The sequence below is a fragment of the Scleropages formosus genome, chromosome 2 (assembly GCF_900964775.1).
Source record: "Scleropages formosus chromosome 2, fSclFor1.1, whole genome shotgun sequence".
Taxonomy (NCBI): Eukaryota; Metazoa; Chordata; class Actinopteri; order Osteoglossiformes; family Osteoglossidae; genus Scleropages; species Scleropages formosus.
In genome coordinates, this window is record NC_041807.1 from 29,300,514 (window position 1) to 29,319,985 (window position 19,472).

General features: G+C 40.2%; 2 protein-coding genes across 2 annotated transcripts; one reads left to right on the plus strand and one right to left on the minus strand.

The window, feature by feature from the left end:
• Positions 1-1,268: 1,268 nt before the first annotated feature.
• birc7 (baculoviral IAP repeat containing 7) lies at positions 1,269-6,735 on the minus strand. Its single transcript, XM_018756621.1, has 7 exons — positions 6,145-6,735; positions 5,177-5,276; positions 4,513-4,594; positions 4,284-4,326; positions 2,262-2,471; positions 2,101-2,166; positions 1,269-1,471 (listed from the first exon to the last, which is right to left on the minus strand). Exons 1-7 carry the CDS (start codon positions 6,695-6,697, stop codon positions 1,269-1,271), a joined length of 1,257 nt encoding a protein of 418 aa, XP_018612137.1. The 5' UTR covers positions 6,698-6,735.
• Positions 6,736-7,503: 768 nt separating this feature from the next.
• ythdf1 (YTH N6-methyladenosine RNA binding protein F1) lies at positions 7,504-15,917 on the plus strand. Its single transcript, XM_018756752.2, has 7 exons — positions 7,504-7,883; positions 8,628-8,652; positions 9,515-9,594; positions 12,511-14,064; positions 14,754-14,798; positions 15,207-15,222; positions 15,490-15,917. Exons 1-7 carry the CDS (start codon positions 7,857-7,859, stop codon positions 15,525-15,527), a joined length of 1,785 nt encoding a protein of 594 aa, XP_018612268.2. The 5' UTR covers positions 7,504-7,856; the 3' UTR covers positions 15,528-15,917.
• The last annotated feature ends 3,555 nt before the right edge of the window (positions 15,918-19,472 follow it).

The following is a 19,472-nucleotide window of genomic DNA, read 5'->3' on the forward strand; positions in this document are numbered from 1 at the left end:
TAAAAATGCAACTTTTTTTTTTTTAGTTTATTTGGTTTTCTTTCTTTTAAAATCTTGAGGATTTACCATTCTGTGTGTGCTGGGCTGATGAATATTGTCCTCTGGAAAAATGACATGTTCTACCTGGTACCTGTGTTTTGTTTTACATTGAATTACATTTTAAGTATGAAAAAAGAGCAGGACAACGTTTGGTGGTATTAGTGTTTGTCGAATCTACTAGATTTGATTTTTATAAAGCTGTTCCACTGTAGCCCCTAGTATTTTGTCTCCCCAGTGATGTGATCCTCCCTAAATATGTGTTAAAGTGTAAATATCCTGTTGGCTAGTAAATGGTGTACTTTTAATTCATAAGTTAACCTTTTGTTGTATAGGCATTAAATTGTGCACAGTTTTGCGTGATCCATGTATATCTGGTACATAACTGTAACTAAAGATATCAGATTTACCAGTGTTTGTAAGGGTTTTGGAAATTAAAGAACATTCTCACAGTGGATCATCTTATTTCACAGCATTTTTTTCTATACCACTATTTTTAGTACATATACAGATAATGCGCAGTGGGTTTGGCCGGGTCCCGCTCTCTGGTGGGTCTGGGGTTCGAGTCCTGCTTGGGGTGCCTTGCGATGGACTGGCATCCCGTCCTGGGTGTGTCCCCCTCCCCTTCCAGCCTTTCGCGCTGTGTTTCTGGGTTAGGCTCCAGTTCACCATGACCCCACTCGGGACAAGCGGTTTCTCTCTCTCTCTCTCTCTCTCTCTCTCTCTCTCTCTCTCTCTCTCTCTCTCTCTGTGTGTGTGTGTGGACAATTTTTTTACTTTACACTGGGGTAAAATGTCACTTGGTATTAAATGGATGCATAGGAAGCCTACATGAGCACTCTGTCAACCCCAGTTACATTCTCCCGATGAGTCTCAAAATCAGGGTGCACTACAGCTGTGAGATTTCAAACAGAAGCTTCCAGAAGACTAGTACAAACAAAGTCTCAGTGGCACTCGTTTGCCGTCCTTTCAACTTTTCCTTTCTATAAGTATTGGCTGAGAAGCAAATTTGCCAAGTGACACATATTTCACTGAAGTATTTATTCATTCAAAGGTGTACAGCATCACCCTCCGGTTCATATTTTCACAACAGCGCCCAGCATGTGTGTCATGAAGGGGAGAATCCATGATATAAAATTCTTAAAATTAAAAGCAATATACTAGTCTGTTACTTTCAAGAAACCTGGTTGCCCTCCATAATATGAGAATGGGGGGCAGAATGAAGGGGACCCTCAGGACATAAACGCACGGACGCTGCCCCGGATGACTGCCCGGCAGATGGGGCAGTGCCGCAAACTGGCTGCGCAGTCCGTGCAAACCACGAGGTGGCCGCAGGGGATGAAAACAATAGATACCAACTTGTCCATGCAGATCTTGCAGGTACGCTCCTCCTGCAGTTGCCTCAGCTGTTCCTCTGGGCTCAGGTCCCCCACCACTAACAACACAAAGGCATGATTTTAAGTTTAATTAAAGCATTTTGACTGTCCTATGATTAGATTTTATTGTAAAAGGTGTATGGTGACAGTGGGTGATCTAGATCACTCTGACTCTAACTAGTCAGTTCCTGAAAGCAAACATTATTATGTTCAGGTTCACCCATAGTGTGTGAGTGACAGAGTGTGCTCCACTGATGTATGGATGAGTGACCCGGTGTAAGTAGTGTATCTAGCAGTGTAAGTCACCATGGCGAATAAGGTGTGTGGGCTGATAACACTAAATAGAGTTCATTGGAAGTCGTTTTGGAGAAAAGCGTCTGCTAAGTGAGTAAATGTAAACGAATAAATGTAGGCATAGCACATCTAACAGCAGAAGGGCACATTAACCAGTTCATTCCGTGTTACAATCTCCCATTGAGGTTTCAGAGAGAGAATTGTACTAATCCCAAAGGAAACCAGAAAAAAATCGATCATTTGCACTCTGCATCGATTATCTGCACTGTCTGAAAGACAAACTCACAGCTACAGAGTACATATTAAATTCTTGAGTATCTAAAGAGCTCACTGAGATTTTAGCATGATCTACATTTTTCTAAGTGTAACATGAGGTCTGAGCACTAATACCAACCTTTTTCTCTGGTGCGAGTCTGTGTTCTGTCCCCTCTTGCAATGAGATCCTCTCGTGCTGTCTGCTCTGGAAGCAACCACAGACATCATGACTGAGAGAACTGATCCCAGCTGAGTGTCCACAAAGCTCTACGTTGCAGCAGTCGCAGCTGAAGGACTTACCTTGGGCCTGCTCAGACCTCCGCCTGTCCTCCTCCTCTGCCTGCAGGACATCTGTCACCAGGTCAGACACGGAGGAGTAATGGGTGCCTGTCAGCAGGTACTTGGTCTGGACCAGACTCTCCACTATGCTGGGCTCAAAGCCCATCTGCAGAACAGACTGGACCACGGGGGATGCCAGTGCAGATGCGGCGTCCTGGCTGCCTACCGTGTCTATGGGAAATATATAGGCAGGCGTGGTTGTCAGAACATATAAAGTATTTTCGTCCTTACGTACAGATTACCTACAAAAATAAATGAGATGAGGGACTGTAGCTGGAACCTCACTACAGCAAAACATCTCAATTCCACTATTTTTATAGAGTGCTCTTCTCAGCAAAGTGATGCGGAGCAATGAATAATATATACAAATGGCAGCAACAGAGATAGCAAGTAAGCCAGCTGGCAGGTGAGGAGAGGAAAAGAAAAAACTCCCAGTCATGAAGAAAGGGAAAAGAAAAGAAGTTCCAGTGGTCGCACACCCCTCTTGGGAATACGAATATGACATTCATTCACTTAGCAGATGCTTTTCTCTAAAGCGACTTACAATGGATACTATGCAGTGTTACTAGCCCACATACCTTATTCACCAAGGTGACTTACACTGTATATGAATACAGAGGACTTTAAAAGATGGGGGAGCAACTTGTAACAAAAAAACATGTCAGTGTAGTTTATGTATGTTAGCTAAATATACACTTGAAATTCTTTTGAGTTTGATATTGATTTCAAAAACAGCAACTATGCTATTATGTGAGCCAAAACCTACAGAAAGTAATTGTTAGAGCTAGAGAATATGTCCTAACTTGTTTTTTGAAAGATTACCTTATTGATTTTATGACAGATGAATTGTATTAAAAGGAATCCAGTAAAAACACTGCATGGACACATGAGGTGCCAATTAGTTAACATTTGCCCCTTATATACAACAAAACATTACTTTTCATTTCAACCTGGAACCTTCCATTTGCAAATTAACCACTACACCAGCCGCTTTCCCTAACATGCTTCAATCTGATTATGAGATGAGCTTTGTCCTTGGGGAAAGAGATATACAAAACACTTTAGATATTTAAATAGACTCACGCACTATAACGTAAAGATGACGCCCAGATAAACCTTTACGCAGCTACTCCTGTATTGTAATGTAAATGTTCATATGCATCTCCAAAAACAAAATTGCTCAGAAGGTGATCAGGAATCATGGATATTCTGATAAAGTTTTATGCAGCCACTCGTATGATGAACATTGATCCTTATGGTGGAAAGAAACTAACTGTACTTAAGATTCATACATTTGCATCTATGTCTCTCTTCTTGCTAATGTAATGCACACATTGTATTCTCTACGACATGTATGTCACTTTGGAGAAAAGCATCTGCTAAATGAATAAATAAAAATATAGATGTTGATTTCTAGGACAAGAGAGTATTTACAGAGTAACATGCATCCATTGTCTGAACTGCTGAAAAATTATTTTAAAAAAAAAAATTAAAAACAATGTGGACCCCTTGGGTACGACTGGAGAGCTACCAGCTTCACATCTGACATTTGTACAAATTAAACTGGTGGTCAGTTTCCAACCAATAAATTCTTTAAATGTGATTTATAAATGGCTGCAGAATGCTTTGTTCTGGACAGGCAGCCATTCTGTTATTTCCAGAAAAATCCACATTTAGTTTTAGAAGAACAGATTTTCTGTTGAAATACAGCCCTGTGAATAAAATACACATAAATAATTTACAGTGTATATATTAATTGTTCTCAACAGCAAAGATTTTGCTTCTTGTAAATGAATGATGTTCTCATCACTAAAATGTATTGTGTTGAATCGGGATTGACTGTTTTCTCTGTTGTAAGACTATCCTGATACTTTCTCCTCACTTTGCTTTTTTGTATTAAAACTGAACACATGAAAAAAGAAGCTTCAGAAGACAAGAAAATTGGGATGAAATGTTAAACTAGAGTTTTAGATGACCACTCACCATGTCCTGAGCTGATGTCTCTAGCAGAAGTTTGCAATCCACTCTAGGGGAAAACATTTAGTTTCCACATAAAATATTTAAATGGCGCACTATATTTATTTATGTTTATATTTAAAATTAAAATGTATCCATTTGTAAAAAGCAGCTCCTATATATATCTGACCTTTAAGTGAATAAGCAGAATACAAAACAGATGGATGTATTTATAAAACATTAACAAACTGCTTACCACAGTTCCACTAATATTGAAATAAGAATCTTGAATGTTATTAACATATTCACGTCCTCTTGTCTGAAGCAAAAACTCACATCTAAAGGAAAACAACAGGATTATAATGCTACTGTGACATTAACGTAATTGTTACAAAACTAACAGAAGTTAGGTTAGAATAAGTTATGGTTTTGTATTTGCAGGCATGTAACTAAGTGAATCTAACAGTAGAAACGAAATCTGAAATAAGTTTGCGTATAATTTAGCTAACATACTCAAATCAGAGAAAATGAAGAAAAGTTGGCATTGCAGTGTAATAAAAATCCAGTTCTTTCCAAAGCATTAATGTAATACATGTATATATGTAACCTATAATATGTACCTAAATAGAAGATACTGTGTGGCTGTTACTATTTTGTGAAGTATTAAACTTAAACTTTTTCTGTATTAATATTTGGCTTAAAGACAGTAACAACATTTGTACTTATATGATTATTTTATTTAACCAACAATTAACCAGCAACAGAGTTCTGCTTTTGAAACAGGTGTCTAAAAAAGACCCGACGACAAAAGACTAAAAAAATGACCACTGCCAAACTGCACCAGTAAATGACCAATGAGTGACCAGTGTTGGCAAACCTGCCGCTGCACTTTTGTTTGAGCTGTGCGCTTCGCTTGTTACCGTGGAAACCACTTGGCGTGTTCCTGCCATGGATCATCCCCTGGTTCCCAGTTCCTCAGGCCGCCATCACAGTAGAAGCATTTCACATTGTCCCCATGCCCTGGTAACATATGGTACCATGGTCAGCAAGAGTAAGGGGTCATTATTCTAAGAATGTAGCTTCCATTCAGTCCAAGCAGATTTATATTTCGTTAAAACTGCCCGCATGATTGTTCGAGCTTTCACGGCACGATCGTGATGATGATGTTCTAGCTTTAAAGCCGGGTGGGCTCATCGGCAACATCTTCAGATGCTTATTAACCAAATATTTAATATTCAATATTTATGCGTCTGTAACAACAGTGTGAGATCTTTATACACCTGAGCACAAACATGATACTGCAACTACCTGTACCTTATCGTAGCCACTTGCGCTTCGGAGACAAAAGCCAGCAAGATCGGGTCTAGTTACGTCCAGCTTTTTCTACCCACAACTGCATGACTCTGCGCGTCCATTGTTAGACCTGTGGCGTGGAGCTATTATAATATTTCATGGAGCTATTTTCTGTGTGGTTTCATCCGTTTCCCCGGTGTTCACACCGAGATCGCGACGTCTGCAGTTTGTTTCAGTTCAGAAAATAGTACCACGTAGTTTCAAACTCTTCTTGTCTTGAGCTGCATGTTGTAAATTGTGATACGCCGGGTAATCGCTTTTACAATCATTTAGCGGACGCATTTCCTCTCAAAGACGACTTCCTACGCTTATCAAATGTAGGACTAGTTGCTCCCGTAAAACACCATGCTGCTGCAATAAATAACTGGGGGATAAGTACGCTGATGAAGGGCACGACTGACCACAGCAGGAATCATGGGGTTGTGAGAAACCTCAGAGTAGCAGAAGAAGGCAACAGCCCCGACCACTGCACTACAGACAGTGTGTCAACTGATTATCATTTGACAAGAGGCGCAAATATGGAATAAGGTCGTACCAGTGTAAAAGAAACCGGCTCTAGCAAGAACATCTGGCTGTACGGAGGAACCGGTGGGCCAGTTATGGAAAGTTGTAATCCGAGACTCCTCTGCTTCCATCTCTGGATACACTGCGGCTTGTCCTGCGAGAACCTGGTCGTCCACGGTCATTCTCTGCATCTGACTCAGGAGCTGCCCATCCACGGAATCGGAAGATCCCGGCGTGGGGAGACACTGGGTATTTCCCACGTCCCTACCCAGCACGAAACGACACGTGGGGAAGTGTCTCTTGTGCTCACCCAGCGGACTGTCTCCGTGAACCCAGTACCTCAACACTCCACCGCAACAGAAACACTGCACTTTATCCCCGGGTCCAAGGAAGTAAAAGCCTGCTTTGGCCAGGTCCATCGCGGTGACCGGGGCATCGCTGGGCCAGTTCTGGAAAGTCCTAAACCGCTCCTCTTCTCTTCTCATCCTGGGCTCTACCAAAATCTGCGAAAGAAGCAGGTTCCAGTCGTGCGACAGGCTGGGGACAGCGGTGCTCTGGTTTCCCACCGATCGTGTACCGGTCATCTGCGGCGATTGCCATTGCAGAGCGTGCGGCTGCAGAGCAAACGGGCCGCTGCTCATACATTTAAGCGCAGCAGCCTCACTCAGTGAATTAAAGGGCCTTCCAGAACACTCCGCTGACTCAATTAAAAACCCGTGCTCTTGGGCTTTCAATGGCACAGGTACAATAACTGTTTCAACAGCCTTTTCCAGACATTCATTGCATAAGCGTTCAGTTTGGGGGAAAAAAATGTTTTAGGAACTGTATCATTACAACCAAAGCTCTGATTTACTCAGAAGCAAAGTAATGCATTTTTTTTTCCAGTGTCTTTTCTCATGAAACATTGTCCCAATATTTAAGTTTTTTCTTTTTTTTTTTGCATTCACTTTTCAAAAGAGAATAAGTTGTGCCTGGTTCTATGTTCCGTCTGTTTTTCCCCTTTATGTTATCATCAATCGGAGATTGTTGGGAAAACAGTGTTTCAGAAAATTACAAGCGCATAAGCCGTTAAGCACTGTACTTTAAATTTAGAAAAATACTATGCTCCGTATGTAAGAAGTCCACGAGGACAGGCCCTTAAAATATAAGTTCAATTGTTTTACTGCTACGCTACAATTAAAACAAGTACTTGTTGCTATGATTAGCACTAGCCAGTAGAAAGATTAGGGCTACATCAATATGAAACGGAAATCACTACTGAATATTCTATATCATTTTAATACACCGCAAGACAAGACAGTCAACAACACGCACCCCCCACGCTCCTCTCCGGCACGCGGCCACCCTTTAAGGAGCCGGTGGTCGATGACGTCAATCCCTCGCGAGCAGAGCCCGGATGGAACTGCCATAGGGGGAAGTGCGCCGGGCTGCACAATAACTGAGCAGGTCTGCTGAAGTAAAAAAAAAAAAAAAAAAAGAAAGAAAAACAGCAAGGGATATCACACATTAAATAAAATTGTTTTAAATATAATAAGTATTAAAGTCCCTCCCACCCGGACGGGTTTCCTGTGAAGCGGACTGTTTTGAAATCAAGTGGACCGGAGAAAGAATTGTGGAACTTGGGGATACGTGCTTGGGGGGGAAAAAAAAAAAAAGCTGGTGGAAAGAGAAGGAAACACACACGGGGCTCAAGAACACGGTGGCCGACACTCCACTCCAATCCCGGGGCTTGCTTCATGAATTATGTCCACCACCAGCGTTGACCCTCAGGTAGGCAGCACGGGAAATGCCGGCGGCTCCACGCCAGCTGGGCGCTCGCTGTGTGGAAGGCCTTCTCAATGCAGGGAATCCTAGTGAAGGAGGTGCGCGTCCCGGCGATGCGGGCACCCGGACGGCGGTGCTAGCTCCCCGGCTAGCGCAAGCGAGCTAACTCACACGACGCACAAGGCAGCTTTCTCGGCCTTAATTTAAGGCTTAAAAACAGAACTCGGCCGACCAGCACGACGAAGCAGGATGGTAAAGCTAATGACGGGCCAATTTTCTGTTTATCTCGCTATAAATATATGATAATTATGTCGATTTTTAAACATAAACACGAACCAGGTCTGCCAGGTGTTTGTCGCTTTTGATTTTCCTCAGACGACGTGGTGATGGGAATTGACTTAGCATAGCATAGCAGGCTAGCTACCAGTACTGAACTAGTGCTAGTAGTTACTTGAGGGCAGTGCTCTTTATTCACTTTTTTTGCTGCCAGTGTAAGTGCTAGTTGTTTTTTACAGTTCTGATGATGATGATAGTTAGCAGTAGGTAAAGTAAGTATCTCTCAGTCTCAGCATCCATACTGGGTTTGTGTTCGCTGTGCAAGTTAGCTTACTGTGCTCCTATTCTAACACATCTCATCAAACAAACACAGTTTATATTAAAGGGAAAAGCTGCGGTTGAATGCGATTGCTGGTGTGTGTTCACATACTCATACTGATGCCTTTTTTTCCGTCCTTTTCGACGTTAATTTAGAGATCAAAGGCACAGGCTTCGAAAGGTAAGACGAGTCTCTCCTCCGTAACAACCTCTCCGCTCTCCTCTTTCGGTTTAGATTAATTTTGCGTAGAGAACTCATAGAATTTTTACACATAAATCCAGTAAGGAAAAGTTTCACAGCTAGAACTAGTAACTCTGTGACTGAAATCACAATTAGGAAATACTGACTCAGTACTGGGTGATTTTATGTGTCATGCGAAGGCATTTGATTTACTAACCTTGTGACACAAGTTGTGTTAAGCCAAATTTTCAGCACTAGTACAGTTTGTAGTTAATTTTTCACCTGGTTGAAAAGTGATTTACAGAAAAACAAATTGACCAGCTTACATGCCTATTTTGATTCTTCTAAATACATCAAGCAAGTAGTAATTACAGGATAGCCTGCCAAAAACATTTTTTGTTAATTTCTTTGTTGGCATTTAGCATTTTGCTTTTAGCTAGCAGATATATTTTTAAAGGTACTTCTAAAATACTTAAATGAGATTAAAATGACACTTTGGTCTAGCTCAGGTTGTAGGTAAAGTGGCTATTATCCATGGGTCACTGTCAGACACATGATGATTGGGACTGAAAAGTGCAACTATAAGTAATCGGGTCATACATGTGGTCAGATCACGTGTGGCAGTGGCAGGTAGCCACTTGAGCCTTTATATGAAGTCAGGAATTTGCTCTAGTGTTGAGCATGTTTGTGCAAATGACTCTGCCTATATTTGAAAGAGGTGTATGAATGATCTTCTGAAAGTGCAGCATACTCAGGCTTTTCATCTGAACTCTAAGACATATTTAAACCTATGTTTGTGTGTGCTTAATGTGATTATGACCGCCTTTAGAAGTGACCTCTGTGACATGGTTTCCCTTTTCAGTGCAAAATGGTTCACTTCATCAGAAGGAAACGGTTCATGACAGTGATTTTGAACCATACCTTACAGGCCAGTCCAATCAGGTGAGTATTTGGATTGACCTTTTGGAGAAATAACTTAAAACAAGGCTTAGTATTCATCAGTGGCTTCCATGGAGTTTCAGGTTGTCAGATTTTTAGAATCCTTTTGGGGTGTACCTGAGAGGGAAGGAGATGAACTCACACTGGCCGTGATCAACTTTGGCTAGACTTAGTCTTAATGCATGTGTTTCTTTAGAATGTAATGGGCACACTGCTGAACTGCTCTGCTGAGTCTTTAAGGTGAATCTAGCAGACAGCTAGAATTTAATAGCTTTTGTTGGGGTTAAAAGTATTGCTGCTTTTTGTGCTTGAAGGTACAGAGATGAAAGAGTAGAACCTTCATACAGCTCACTTGCACACTGGTACTTTGTTCTTCAGGGGGAATGTGTCTTTGGTTAGTGGTTGGTGATTGATTTTCATGCATCTGGTTTGATTATTTCTGTGCCAAACATTCTCACATATTTTTTAAAAGCTAGTAAGAGGAAAAACTTAAACCATCTGATATTTCTGTTTTCTTATTTCCTGCAGAGTGATTTTTGCCTCAGCTAGTGTGTTATCAGCATTAGATCCGTTTTAGTATTCTTACTGAAAGTCCGAGAGTGGCGTACTGGAATTGATTATATTTCTGTATGGTGATGGTCACCACTTGTGAATACTATGTATGTCATTGACCCCAGAGGCTCAGTGGAATTTCCTTTTAAACTGATGTCCATAAGAATTCCCATAACTGTTTTGAGAGTAGGAGTGCAGTAATGAGTAAGATTTGTCATGATTGACTGCAGCAAAGATTAATCAGTAGGACATTTCAGTTTAGATTGTCTTGAATTGCTGTATTTTATTTTGAATGAGTTGTATTTGACATGGAATCAAAAGTAGAAGATATTATATCCATCTCTTTGTTATTAGGGAGTCTTCTGTTAATTGTGCATTTTCAAGACTAATGTCTCTGGCTTTGTAGACATTGTAAAAGGACAAAAATCATTTTGAGTAGATAGATGCATACTAAGTGGTCTGCTGTCACATGGTATAAAACAACTGAGTCCAATCTCTTCTTTTTAACGGACAGAGTGGTGTCAGTGTTGGCAATGAAAAAAGTCACTGGTATCTCTTAATCGTTGCTCATCTTAGCTGACTGCATTCAGAGGTTTTGGTTAGCTCAGACTCTGTTTAGCTATTTTACATGTGCCAGAACTCAAAAGCCTTGTTGTGGAAGATGATTATAAGTCAAGGAACAATTATATAGAGCTTATGGAGAGGCAGCATGTGGAATTATATGGAATTAATGGGATCTTCCATGTGAGAAATGGAAAAATGCACATGCTTCCAAATGTTTCTGTGTGAGGTGCTCAATATGAACATGGGGAATGTTACAAAGAAGTACAAGCTTTTGGGGTGCAAAAAAGAAAATTTGCTAGTTTTAATTAATGTTATGTACTCTTAAGACAACCATGCTAGGGAAGATGTACAAAAAGAAACTGAATATCCAATTGTTGCCCAGGGAACTCTAAAGCCTAGGTTTCTGTTTTGGGCCCCTGCTTTCTATTCATAACCTGTATTCTGATACGTGTGTTTGTCACGATACCCATTGTTTCTTCTTACTTAATGTTTCTATACTAATTAGTATGCTCTTGTTCCCTTGCTCCTGCATATGTTGCTAGCAAATTTAAGACTAGTCTGTGCTGAGAATTTTGTACCCATTGTGCAATCTCTGCCGTGACGCATGTGCTTTGTCCGGTAGACCTGTAAAACATGGTAGAACTTCAGTGGTGCAAAACAATGACAGCAGTATTTACAGTTGAAAAACAGTAGGGGATTGTATTTTAGGGAGGATCTAATGTTGGCAAGTGAATATTACATTCCATAATTCAAGCAGTATTCTAGCCTAGATGTTCCTTTGCCATTTAATGATAGCACACTAAATTGCACTTCAATTTGCTCATTAGTTTGTGAGTTTAGTCCTTAATTGTGTTTAGATTTTGGAAATATGTCACTGGATGGATGTGTACTTTGTTGTATGTGGAGCATAAGTCTCTGCAAACACGCGAGATAGATGCATCACACATGTATGCACATTTGGAATGTAAGTATATCTTTTCAATCACTGTATGTCCAGTTGTGTAGAGAGAAACTAAATTTATGGCAATACCAAAAAGGTATTTTACTTTGTACATGGATTCATACGGTCCATTCAGCTGAAATTGTTTTAATGCCATTTGGATATCATGGAACAAATAAATAGAGTAGCATAATTTACACAAGGCAAACTTTTGAGTGTGATGTGGGAATGAGGTTTCAAAATGCAGATGAAGCTTCACATCTGAGGCTAGAGATGCTCACTCAGGTAGGTACCTGCTAGAATTAGTGGTTGTTTGACATACTGCCCTTTGTTTCTTGTTTAATTTTCATCTGCTGTATTAGTTAAACATGGCTTGGCTAGGTGATAAGTGTAGGCCAAGCGGAGCTTGTAAAAGAAAGGCTATAATGAAGTACTTTGAAAGAAATGGGGAAAAAATTGCTTTCTGCATGCAACAGGCTTTGGTGAAACATTGTGATTCATTGGCATCAATTCTCAAAAAATAAAGTGGCTATATTGCAGGAACAAGCTTGTGTGTTCTTTCATTATTTCTTTGTGGCTGATCAGTTATTTGGTTGTTTTTGTAGTTTTTACACTGTCATTTACAAAATGATTGTGGGATTCTTTTTAGAGTTTTGTAGGTGTTACCATGTTTTATGTGCTGTGCCTCTAAGCCAATATTTGCTTTGAAACTGTAATTGTTACTTGAATTAGAATAGTGTGATGTTTTTTCAGAGCAGAACTGTCGTTATAGCAGAATTGTTTACCCGTTTGTTTTTGTTCAAAAGTAAATGAATGTGAATTTATTAAAAAATGGTCTTTAATATGCATGTTTTACTTTACAGAGTAACAGCTATCAATCCATGACTGACCCTTACCTGTCGAGTTACTACGCCCCATCAATTAGTTTTCCATACCCTCTGAGTGAGGCACCATGGTCCACTGGTGGAGACCCTCCCATCCCTTACCTGACTCCTTATGGACCTTTGAGCAATGGAGACCACCATTTTATGCATGATACAGTTTTTGGACAGCCAGGGGGACTGGGTAGTAACATCTACCCACACAGATTTAACTTCTTCCCTGAGAACCCTGCATTTTCCACCTGGGGTCCTAGTGGATCCCAGGGCCAGCAGACTCAGAGCTCAGCGTATGGCAGCAGCTATAGCTACCCTCCCAGTTCTCTAGGGGGCACTCTGGTAGATGGGCAGACAGGATTTCACAATGACACTTTAAACAAGGCCCCGGGAATGAACAGCATAGACCAAGGTATGTTGGGGCTTAAGATTGGGGGCGATGTGACAAGCTCCGCCGTGAAGACAGTGGGCTCTGTTATTGGTGGCTCTGTGGTGGGCAATGGAAGTGCTACCATCGGTATGCCGCCAGCCAAGCCTGCGTCCTGGGCAGCCATTGCTAGCAAACCAGCCAAGTCACAGCTCAAGACCAAGGTTAAGCCAGGGTCAGCACTGCCAGGAGGAGCTCTACCGCCACCCCCCATCAAACACAACATGGACATCGGAACCTGGGACAATAAGGGCCCTGTTAGCAAGGGGGCTCCACCAATACAGCTGCCCCCTCACCCTCAGCAGCAACCCCTGCAGTCACCACAGTCACTGGCACAGCAACAGATGCAAGTTGGTGCCATGCCTCCCCCACTCCAGCCACCACTGCAGGCTTACCACAACCACAGTCAGGCCCCACCCCCTCAAACACGCTGGGTGGCTCCTCGCACCCGCAATCTGGGGTATGGTCAGGCCGGCAGCACTGACAGTAGTGCCTCCTCCAGTGGGAGCAATGGAGGCCCTACCACTTGTGGGCTTGGTCCCGGTGGAGATTCACACCCAGTCCTTGAGAAGCTCAGGGCCGCTCACAGTTACAACCCCAAGGACTTTGATTGGAACATAAAGGTGGGCCGTGTGTTCATTATCAAGAGCTATTCAGAGGACGACATCCATCGCTCTATCAAGTACTCCATCTGGTGCAGTACGGAGCATGGCAACAAGCGGCTGGATGCTGCTTTTCGGGCCATGAATGGCAAAGGCCCGGTCTACCTACTTTTCAGTGTCAATGGCAGCGGCCACTTCTGTGGTGTGGCTGAGATGCGCTCGCCCGTGGACTATGGCACCAGTGCTGGAGTGTGGGCACAGGACAAGTGGAAGGGCAAGTTTGATGTTAACTGGCTCTTTGTCAAGGACGTGCCCAACAGCCAGCTACGGCACATCCGTCTAGAGAACAACGACAATAAGCCAGTCACCAACTCCCGGGACACACAGGAGGTGCCTCTGGAGAAGGCCAAGCAAGTGCTCAAAATTATTGCCACTTATAAACATACCACCTCCATCTTCGATGACTTCTCTCATTATGAGAAGCGGCAAGAGGAGGAGGAGGTGGTTCGCAAGGTAACTACACTTCCCACAAAACTTCAGCCATAAGCTATACCCTAACTGGCCTACGTTTCACAAGTTATTTTGTACTAAGTGCATAACTTCTTTTAATTTCTTCTGTCAGTTGTAAAAAATTTTAATTTTGTTCGGTTTTATTTCCATTGAAATAGCTTTTATTTTAACTGAATTTAGATTTTAGCAACTTGATGACGGAAGTTAGTTTAGTAAATGAATACACAGCATCTTACACATGCGATGCATGACAAAAACACAAATTTGGTGTCTTTCAACTCAGTATAAGCATGTATTTGGAAATATAATTGGTGTGTATCACTAGGGTCTGCATATCAAGTTTATAGCCACATTACCTTTTAATCTTGTATTCACTGGCATGTGTACTGAGTCAGGGTTTTTTTTAAAATACTTAAAATACTGATTTTGTCTATACAAGACAAAAAATCTGCTTCAACTGGGGAAGGAATGGGGGGGGTTTCATCTTAAAATGGAAAAATGTTTGTGTATGCTTGATTCCAAGTTTTGTGTTGTACAACACAGTGAAGCTGACCTTTTTTGGCGCTTGTCTTTTGTTTTTTTTTTTTTTTTTTTTTTATTCATGCTTGTTTGAATGTTTTATTTGTGAACCTGACATGTCTGAGTGGGAGTCCAGTGACTGAGCATGTCTGCTTGCTTCTCTTCACCGATAGAACTTTGAGCCAGCTCCCATCCAGAACCGCTCACGCCTGGATCAGGTAATGTACCAGCCTTCAGAGTAGCTTCATGGAATTGATCCTTAACAAAGGCGTAACAATCAAAACACAACTCGGTCATGTCTTTGTTTAATAAAGCAAATAATTGTTTAAAATATGCATATAGCAAAGCTTTGCCAGCATCTCTACATTTTTTCAAGAACTTCATACAAATTGGGACACAATTATTTGCATGCTGTTAACACTAGTAATCTTTCATGTCAAGTTTTTTTCTTAAGGCTTTGGACTATTTGTCACTGATTTATCAGTTATAATAGTCTCTGTAAATGAGGGAGGGAAACAGTTGATATGAAAATTATAGAAAATAATGTGGGTTGACAGTACCCGAGATGTGCATGCACAATAATGTCATTTAGCTAATCTCTTTTCTCCCCCCAACTTATCCCCCAGGAACGCCAAAATCGAAGTAAGCAATAGAAGACTCCGTTCTTGGCTGTACTAACATAGAACTGGCATTGGATTCAAATACAAAGAAAAACGTTCAAACTATTTTAACAATCCTGGTGGTTCTAGCCAGTGTTGAGACTTAAGCTTTCTGCTCCAGGTACCTCTCTTGTGCAGGGATTACAAGCTGGTATGTGTATCAAGTAGCTGCAGTATTTCATTTAATTTGTTTCCAGTCTTTTTATTCGGATTGGATTTATCATTTCCCGTTCCTTCCCACTTAATTCAGGACCCAAGAGCAGCAGTATTTTTGCCCCGTTTTCCTGACTCTGCTAGCCATGTTCTCCAGCAGGGGGCATTCAAGTCTTGCTGCATTCAAGGAATTTATCAGCCCGCTGGAGTTTTTCGTGACTATGCTAGCACACAACACTTAAAATAAATAAATAAATAAATAAATTAGGTGTAAGATGCTATTTTTCAAAAAAGTATTTTTTGCATATTATTGTAAAATCTGAAGTTGGAAACAATATTGGTTTATTTTTTGAGGAATTTATGAAAAGTCTCCGACTGACCGTTCTCTGCTCGAACAATGGAAGTTTATCTTCAGTTTTTAATCCAGATCGCAGTTACAGTTTCAATCTTTCCCTTTGCCATTGTTGCTTAATCTATTCCATATTTATCACTAAAAGCGCTATACGTATTTAAACTAATCTGCGTAAAAATGTAGCATTTGCTGCTTTTAAAGTTGAAATGTATGCTTTTAAAATTAGAAGTATGTGATGTAATTGTATTTATGTTTTGGAGTCAGTTTCACCTGTCATTTTCACTACCTTTTGGTGTCTTCTCTTAATAGCTTTTTCTTTTTTTATTAAATAAATCTTTCAGTTGTCATCTGTAATGCTAAGCTTTAATGTAGAGCATATAGTCATTGAGGAAGCCTCAAATGTGTAACCTGAAGTTGATGTTACTGATTTACTGTCAAGAGGATGAAAAGATAAAAAGGTGTGGTTTCTGTGTGATCTCAAGTAAAATGCTGTATTTTCTTTCTGGAATGAGGGAATCTTTTTGTATTAAAAAGAAATGGGAATAGGCTGCTGACTGGAATTCTACATTACAAGACAAAGGAATCTACCCTGAGAGACTAAATAAATTATATGGAATATGCATTCTAAATGTTTAATCATTTTGTGTGCTTCAGTATAGCTATTGGGGCTGCTTTTAATGGCTGTACAACCACACTTTTACCGAAAGGTTACAGATTCACACTGAACAGAACAGGCTGTTTATCACTGAGGGAAGTGCCAATCCTGAATTACATCAGTAATCTGTGGAGCTTTGTATGCAGGCCAATAACTAAAACAGATGGTTTAAACCATTGATGGGCTTTAATTTTTTTTTTTTTGAGAGAATCTTCAAAGATGTCAGTCATAAGTGGGCTGCAGATTTTAATAATGCAGTTTTGAACATTTTGCATAACTGAAGATTTATTCCCTATAATAGTGACTTTTTTTTGCTCATTGCTATACAAAAAAGCCAACACCTTCCATACAGGGTATCTTGCAAGTCTTGTTTTCAGTAACTCCTGTTGTTCATGTTTATATTTTTGTTACAAATTGTCTGATTTTTGTACTGGACAGTAGTATAAATGATTGCCCAGTGGGTTTTTTTCTTGCCTTGATTTGATGAACCAGTCTTGCAGTATTTTTCTGAGTCTCTCAGTTAAGAGATACTGTTAAGATGAGCTTCTTTTGGAGAAACACTTTAAAACCGTTCAAATGTTGCAGTAGTTGGTTTTAAGAAGGAAAAAAAACATCTTGACCTACATCATGTAGGTTTTACTAAGACATTGTGCAATTTTTTTGGCTTTGCATCATCCAACTTCTCCAAACCATGTCTTTTACAGCAACCCTGCATATTCCTAGTAGCTGGGTTATGACTGAGGGGAGTTCCTTGCTGTCTTTGAGTGTAGAAGCATGAAACGATTGGGGTGTGTGTCTGCTACAGGAAAAAAAAAATGCACGTGCTTATTGTTAGAGGGTGTTTGCAACGTTAGGAAGCTATAGGCTACTTTATTGGTTTCCAAAAATGTTAACACAAAAGGACCTCACTTTATGAATAATAATAAAGGTTACTTTAATTTAGCCTTGTAATGGACCACTTAATGCAAGTGGTTATAAGCCTGTAAGGTCAAAAAGCATTGGTTTTATTTTTTTTCCTGTTTTAGAAGAATTTAAGCCTTAATAAATGAAATATATTTAGCAAGCAATGTCGTCTTGGTCCTTTATTGTATATGGACTTAAATATTTTGGCTATACTAAACATTTTAGTATATGTAATTCTTTGTAGTACCTTCTAATTAAGGAGTTATCCTATTATAAAATGCAGATTTTCATAATTTTGCGGGTGTATACAGGTATTGTTTTACTGTACAAGACTAGTTTAAGAAATTTCTTCTCGACCTATTCTTCCGTTTTAAGTTCATAATATTTGCCCCTAGATGTCGCCCTTGTTATAATAAAAAGGTCTCGTTATTCGCTCCTACGTGCTTAAACGTTTTCGTCAATAACGTTGTTGCATCCTGGCGTTCGCTTATTTAACATAGTCGCATTCGATCTTGTACAAAATGGGCTTTTAATTTTGAGCTGTTAAAAGCGGTGCGTTTTATTTGTCGCGTTGTTGTTGCCGTGTGTGATGTCTGCTCAGGAGAGCTATCCGTGGTGCTGAGTAATTGTGCTTTTATTTTCTTCCAATACCAGCCTTTTCCCCCCCAGTATAATTTTGAAGTTAAATTGCAAAAAAGAGCAATACGTACACTGCACCAGTTCACCACACTAAATGGGTGCGTTCTGTGTTCCTTGTACTTTACCCTTTGAACGGTTTTGTTACACCAACAAACGCCGTTCCTGCCTTCGAGAAAGGAATTGGTATTTTTTATGGAGGTTCTACAAATTTACGTTAGTGCGCTAGGAAACAATGTTAATTACTTTTTTTATTGCAAGGGGCTTTGAGTTATTTGGAATTGACTTAATTAGGACTATTATACACTATTAATTTTGTGGCATTTGAAAAAAGCTGAGCAATACATCTGAACACTATTTCTGAAAAGGGTTGGACTACAGACTTACAATCTTTTAAACTCACTTTTCCTCCATCTGTTACATGACAGTATACGGGTACCACGTATAAGACAATGTCGAAATCTGCCCACTGCTTCATTAGCCATCCTTTCTTCGGCGACCTGCTTAGGTGCAGATCTTGCCTTCATGTCGATATGGTTCTTCACATTTTTAGTTTAGTAGCAGCGTGTGATAAATGTAACTTTGAAACATGTTCTAGACGTGTTTAATATCTTTTGAAGTAACTGTGTATTGTGCTCGTCGTTAGTGTCTTTAAATGTAAAATTTTGTCATTTTCTTTTTTTGTACTTGTCTTAATTGAGCAGACGATCTTCTCCGAAGGAAACTTACTTACCCTAGAAACAACACGAAAGCGCATTACAGCAATGGAAGGAGAGATCTGTATGCAGACACGTGATTCTCGAGTACAGGCTTTTTGAATAATAAACTTTGACAGAAGTATATTATTCCGCTTAAATAAAGCCTATTGCTTTAGTCTATTAGTCCTCCATTCTTTCCGTGTAAAGGAGCAATAAAGGCGCCATTTGGACATTTTAATCTAGCTCAGTTGAGCCCTAATATGGTTATTACATGTGCACAACTTGAAAATCGCAGTGAGAAAACAGTATTAAAATAAATTGCTCTTAACGTCGATATATTGTCAGAAAGAAGCTGTTCACAGCACCCAGATTTTGTCAAAAAATACTGCATTTAAACAACCGAAATCCCAAAACAGAAGGTTAGAGACTTCTAGATCTGGGGGGGATAAGTTTCCAAAAACAATGTGCAATTGTTTTTTTAAAAAAAAAGATTGCAATTATTTTTTGTCTCCCGTTTTCATCAGACCATGACGTTAGGCGACCTAACAAGCGATTACACCAGTAATAAAATTGCCTCATTTTATTAAAAGGCCATTTTTAAGCATAGTGTGATTGTTATTTGAGTTTAATATGTTTGTTACAACACTCGAGCGTTTAGTCCCGATGTTAAATCGCGATTTAAGGGTGTAATTGAGAGTGGAAATGTGTGTACCTGCCTCGCACCCTTATGTGTCAGTAAATGAGAAAAGGCACTTCTAGTCCACGGAGATGAGAAGCTGGGGTCCGACTCCTGAGCATCACCTAACGGTATTTAAATTGTCCTTGGATCAAATGAA

What these genes read in the sequence shown, in the direction of transcription:
- birc7 (XM_018756621.1), bottom strand. Translation starts at nt 6,697, where the DNA reads ATGACCGGTACACGATCGGTGGGAAACCAGAGCACCGCTGTCCCCAGC. An exon ending in CACGCCAAGTGGTTTCCACG is followed by an intron (nt 4,595 to 5,176) that starts GTAACAAGCGAA and finishes GTTTTCCTTTAG; the next exon opens with ATGTGAGTTTTTGCTTCAGA. An exon ending in GACTCGCACCAGAGAAAAAG is followed by an intron (nt 1,472 to 2,100) that starts GTTGGTATTAGT and finishes TTGTGTTGTTAG; the next exon opens with TGGTGGGGGACCTGAGCCCA.
- ythdf1 (XM_018756752.2), top strand. Translation starts at nt 7,857, where the DNA reads ATGTCCACCACCAGCGTTGACCCTCAG. An exon ending in CCACCAGCGTTGACCCTCAG is followed by an intron (nt 7,884 to 8,627) that starts GTAGGCAGCACG and finishes ACGTTAATTTAG; the next exon opens with AGATCAAAGGCACAGGCTTC. An exon ending in AGGAGGAGGTGGTTCGCAAG is followed by an intron (nt 14,065 to 14,753) that starts GTAACTACACTT and finishes CTTCACCGATAG; the next exon opens with AACTTTGAGCCAGCTCCCAT.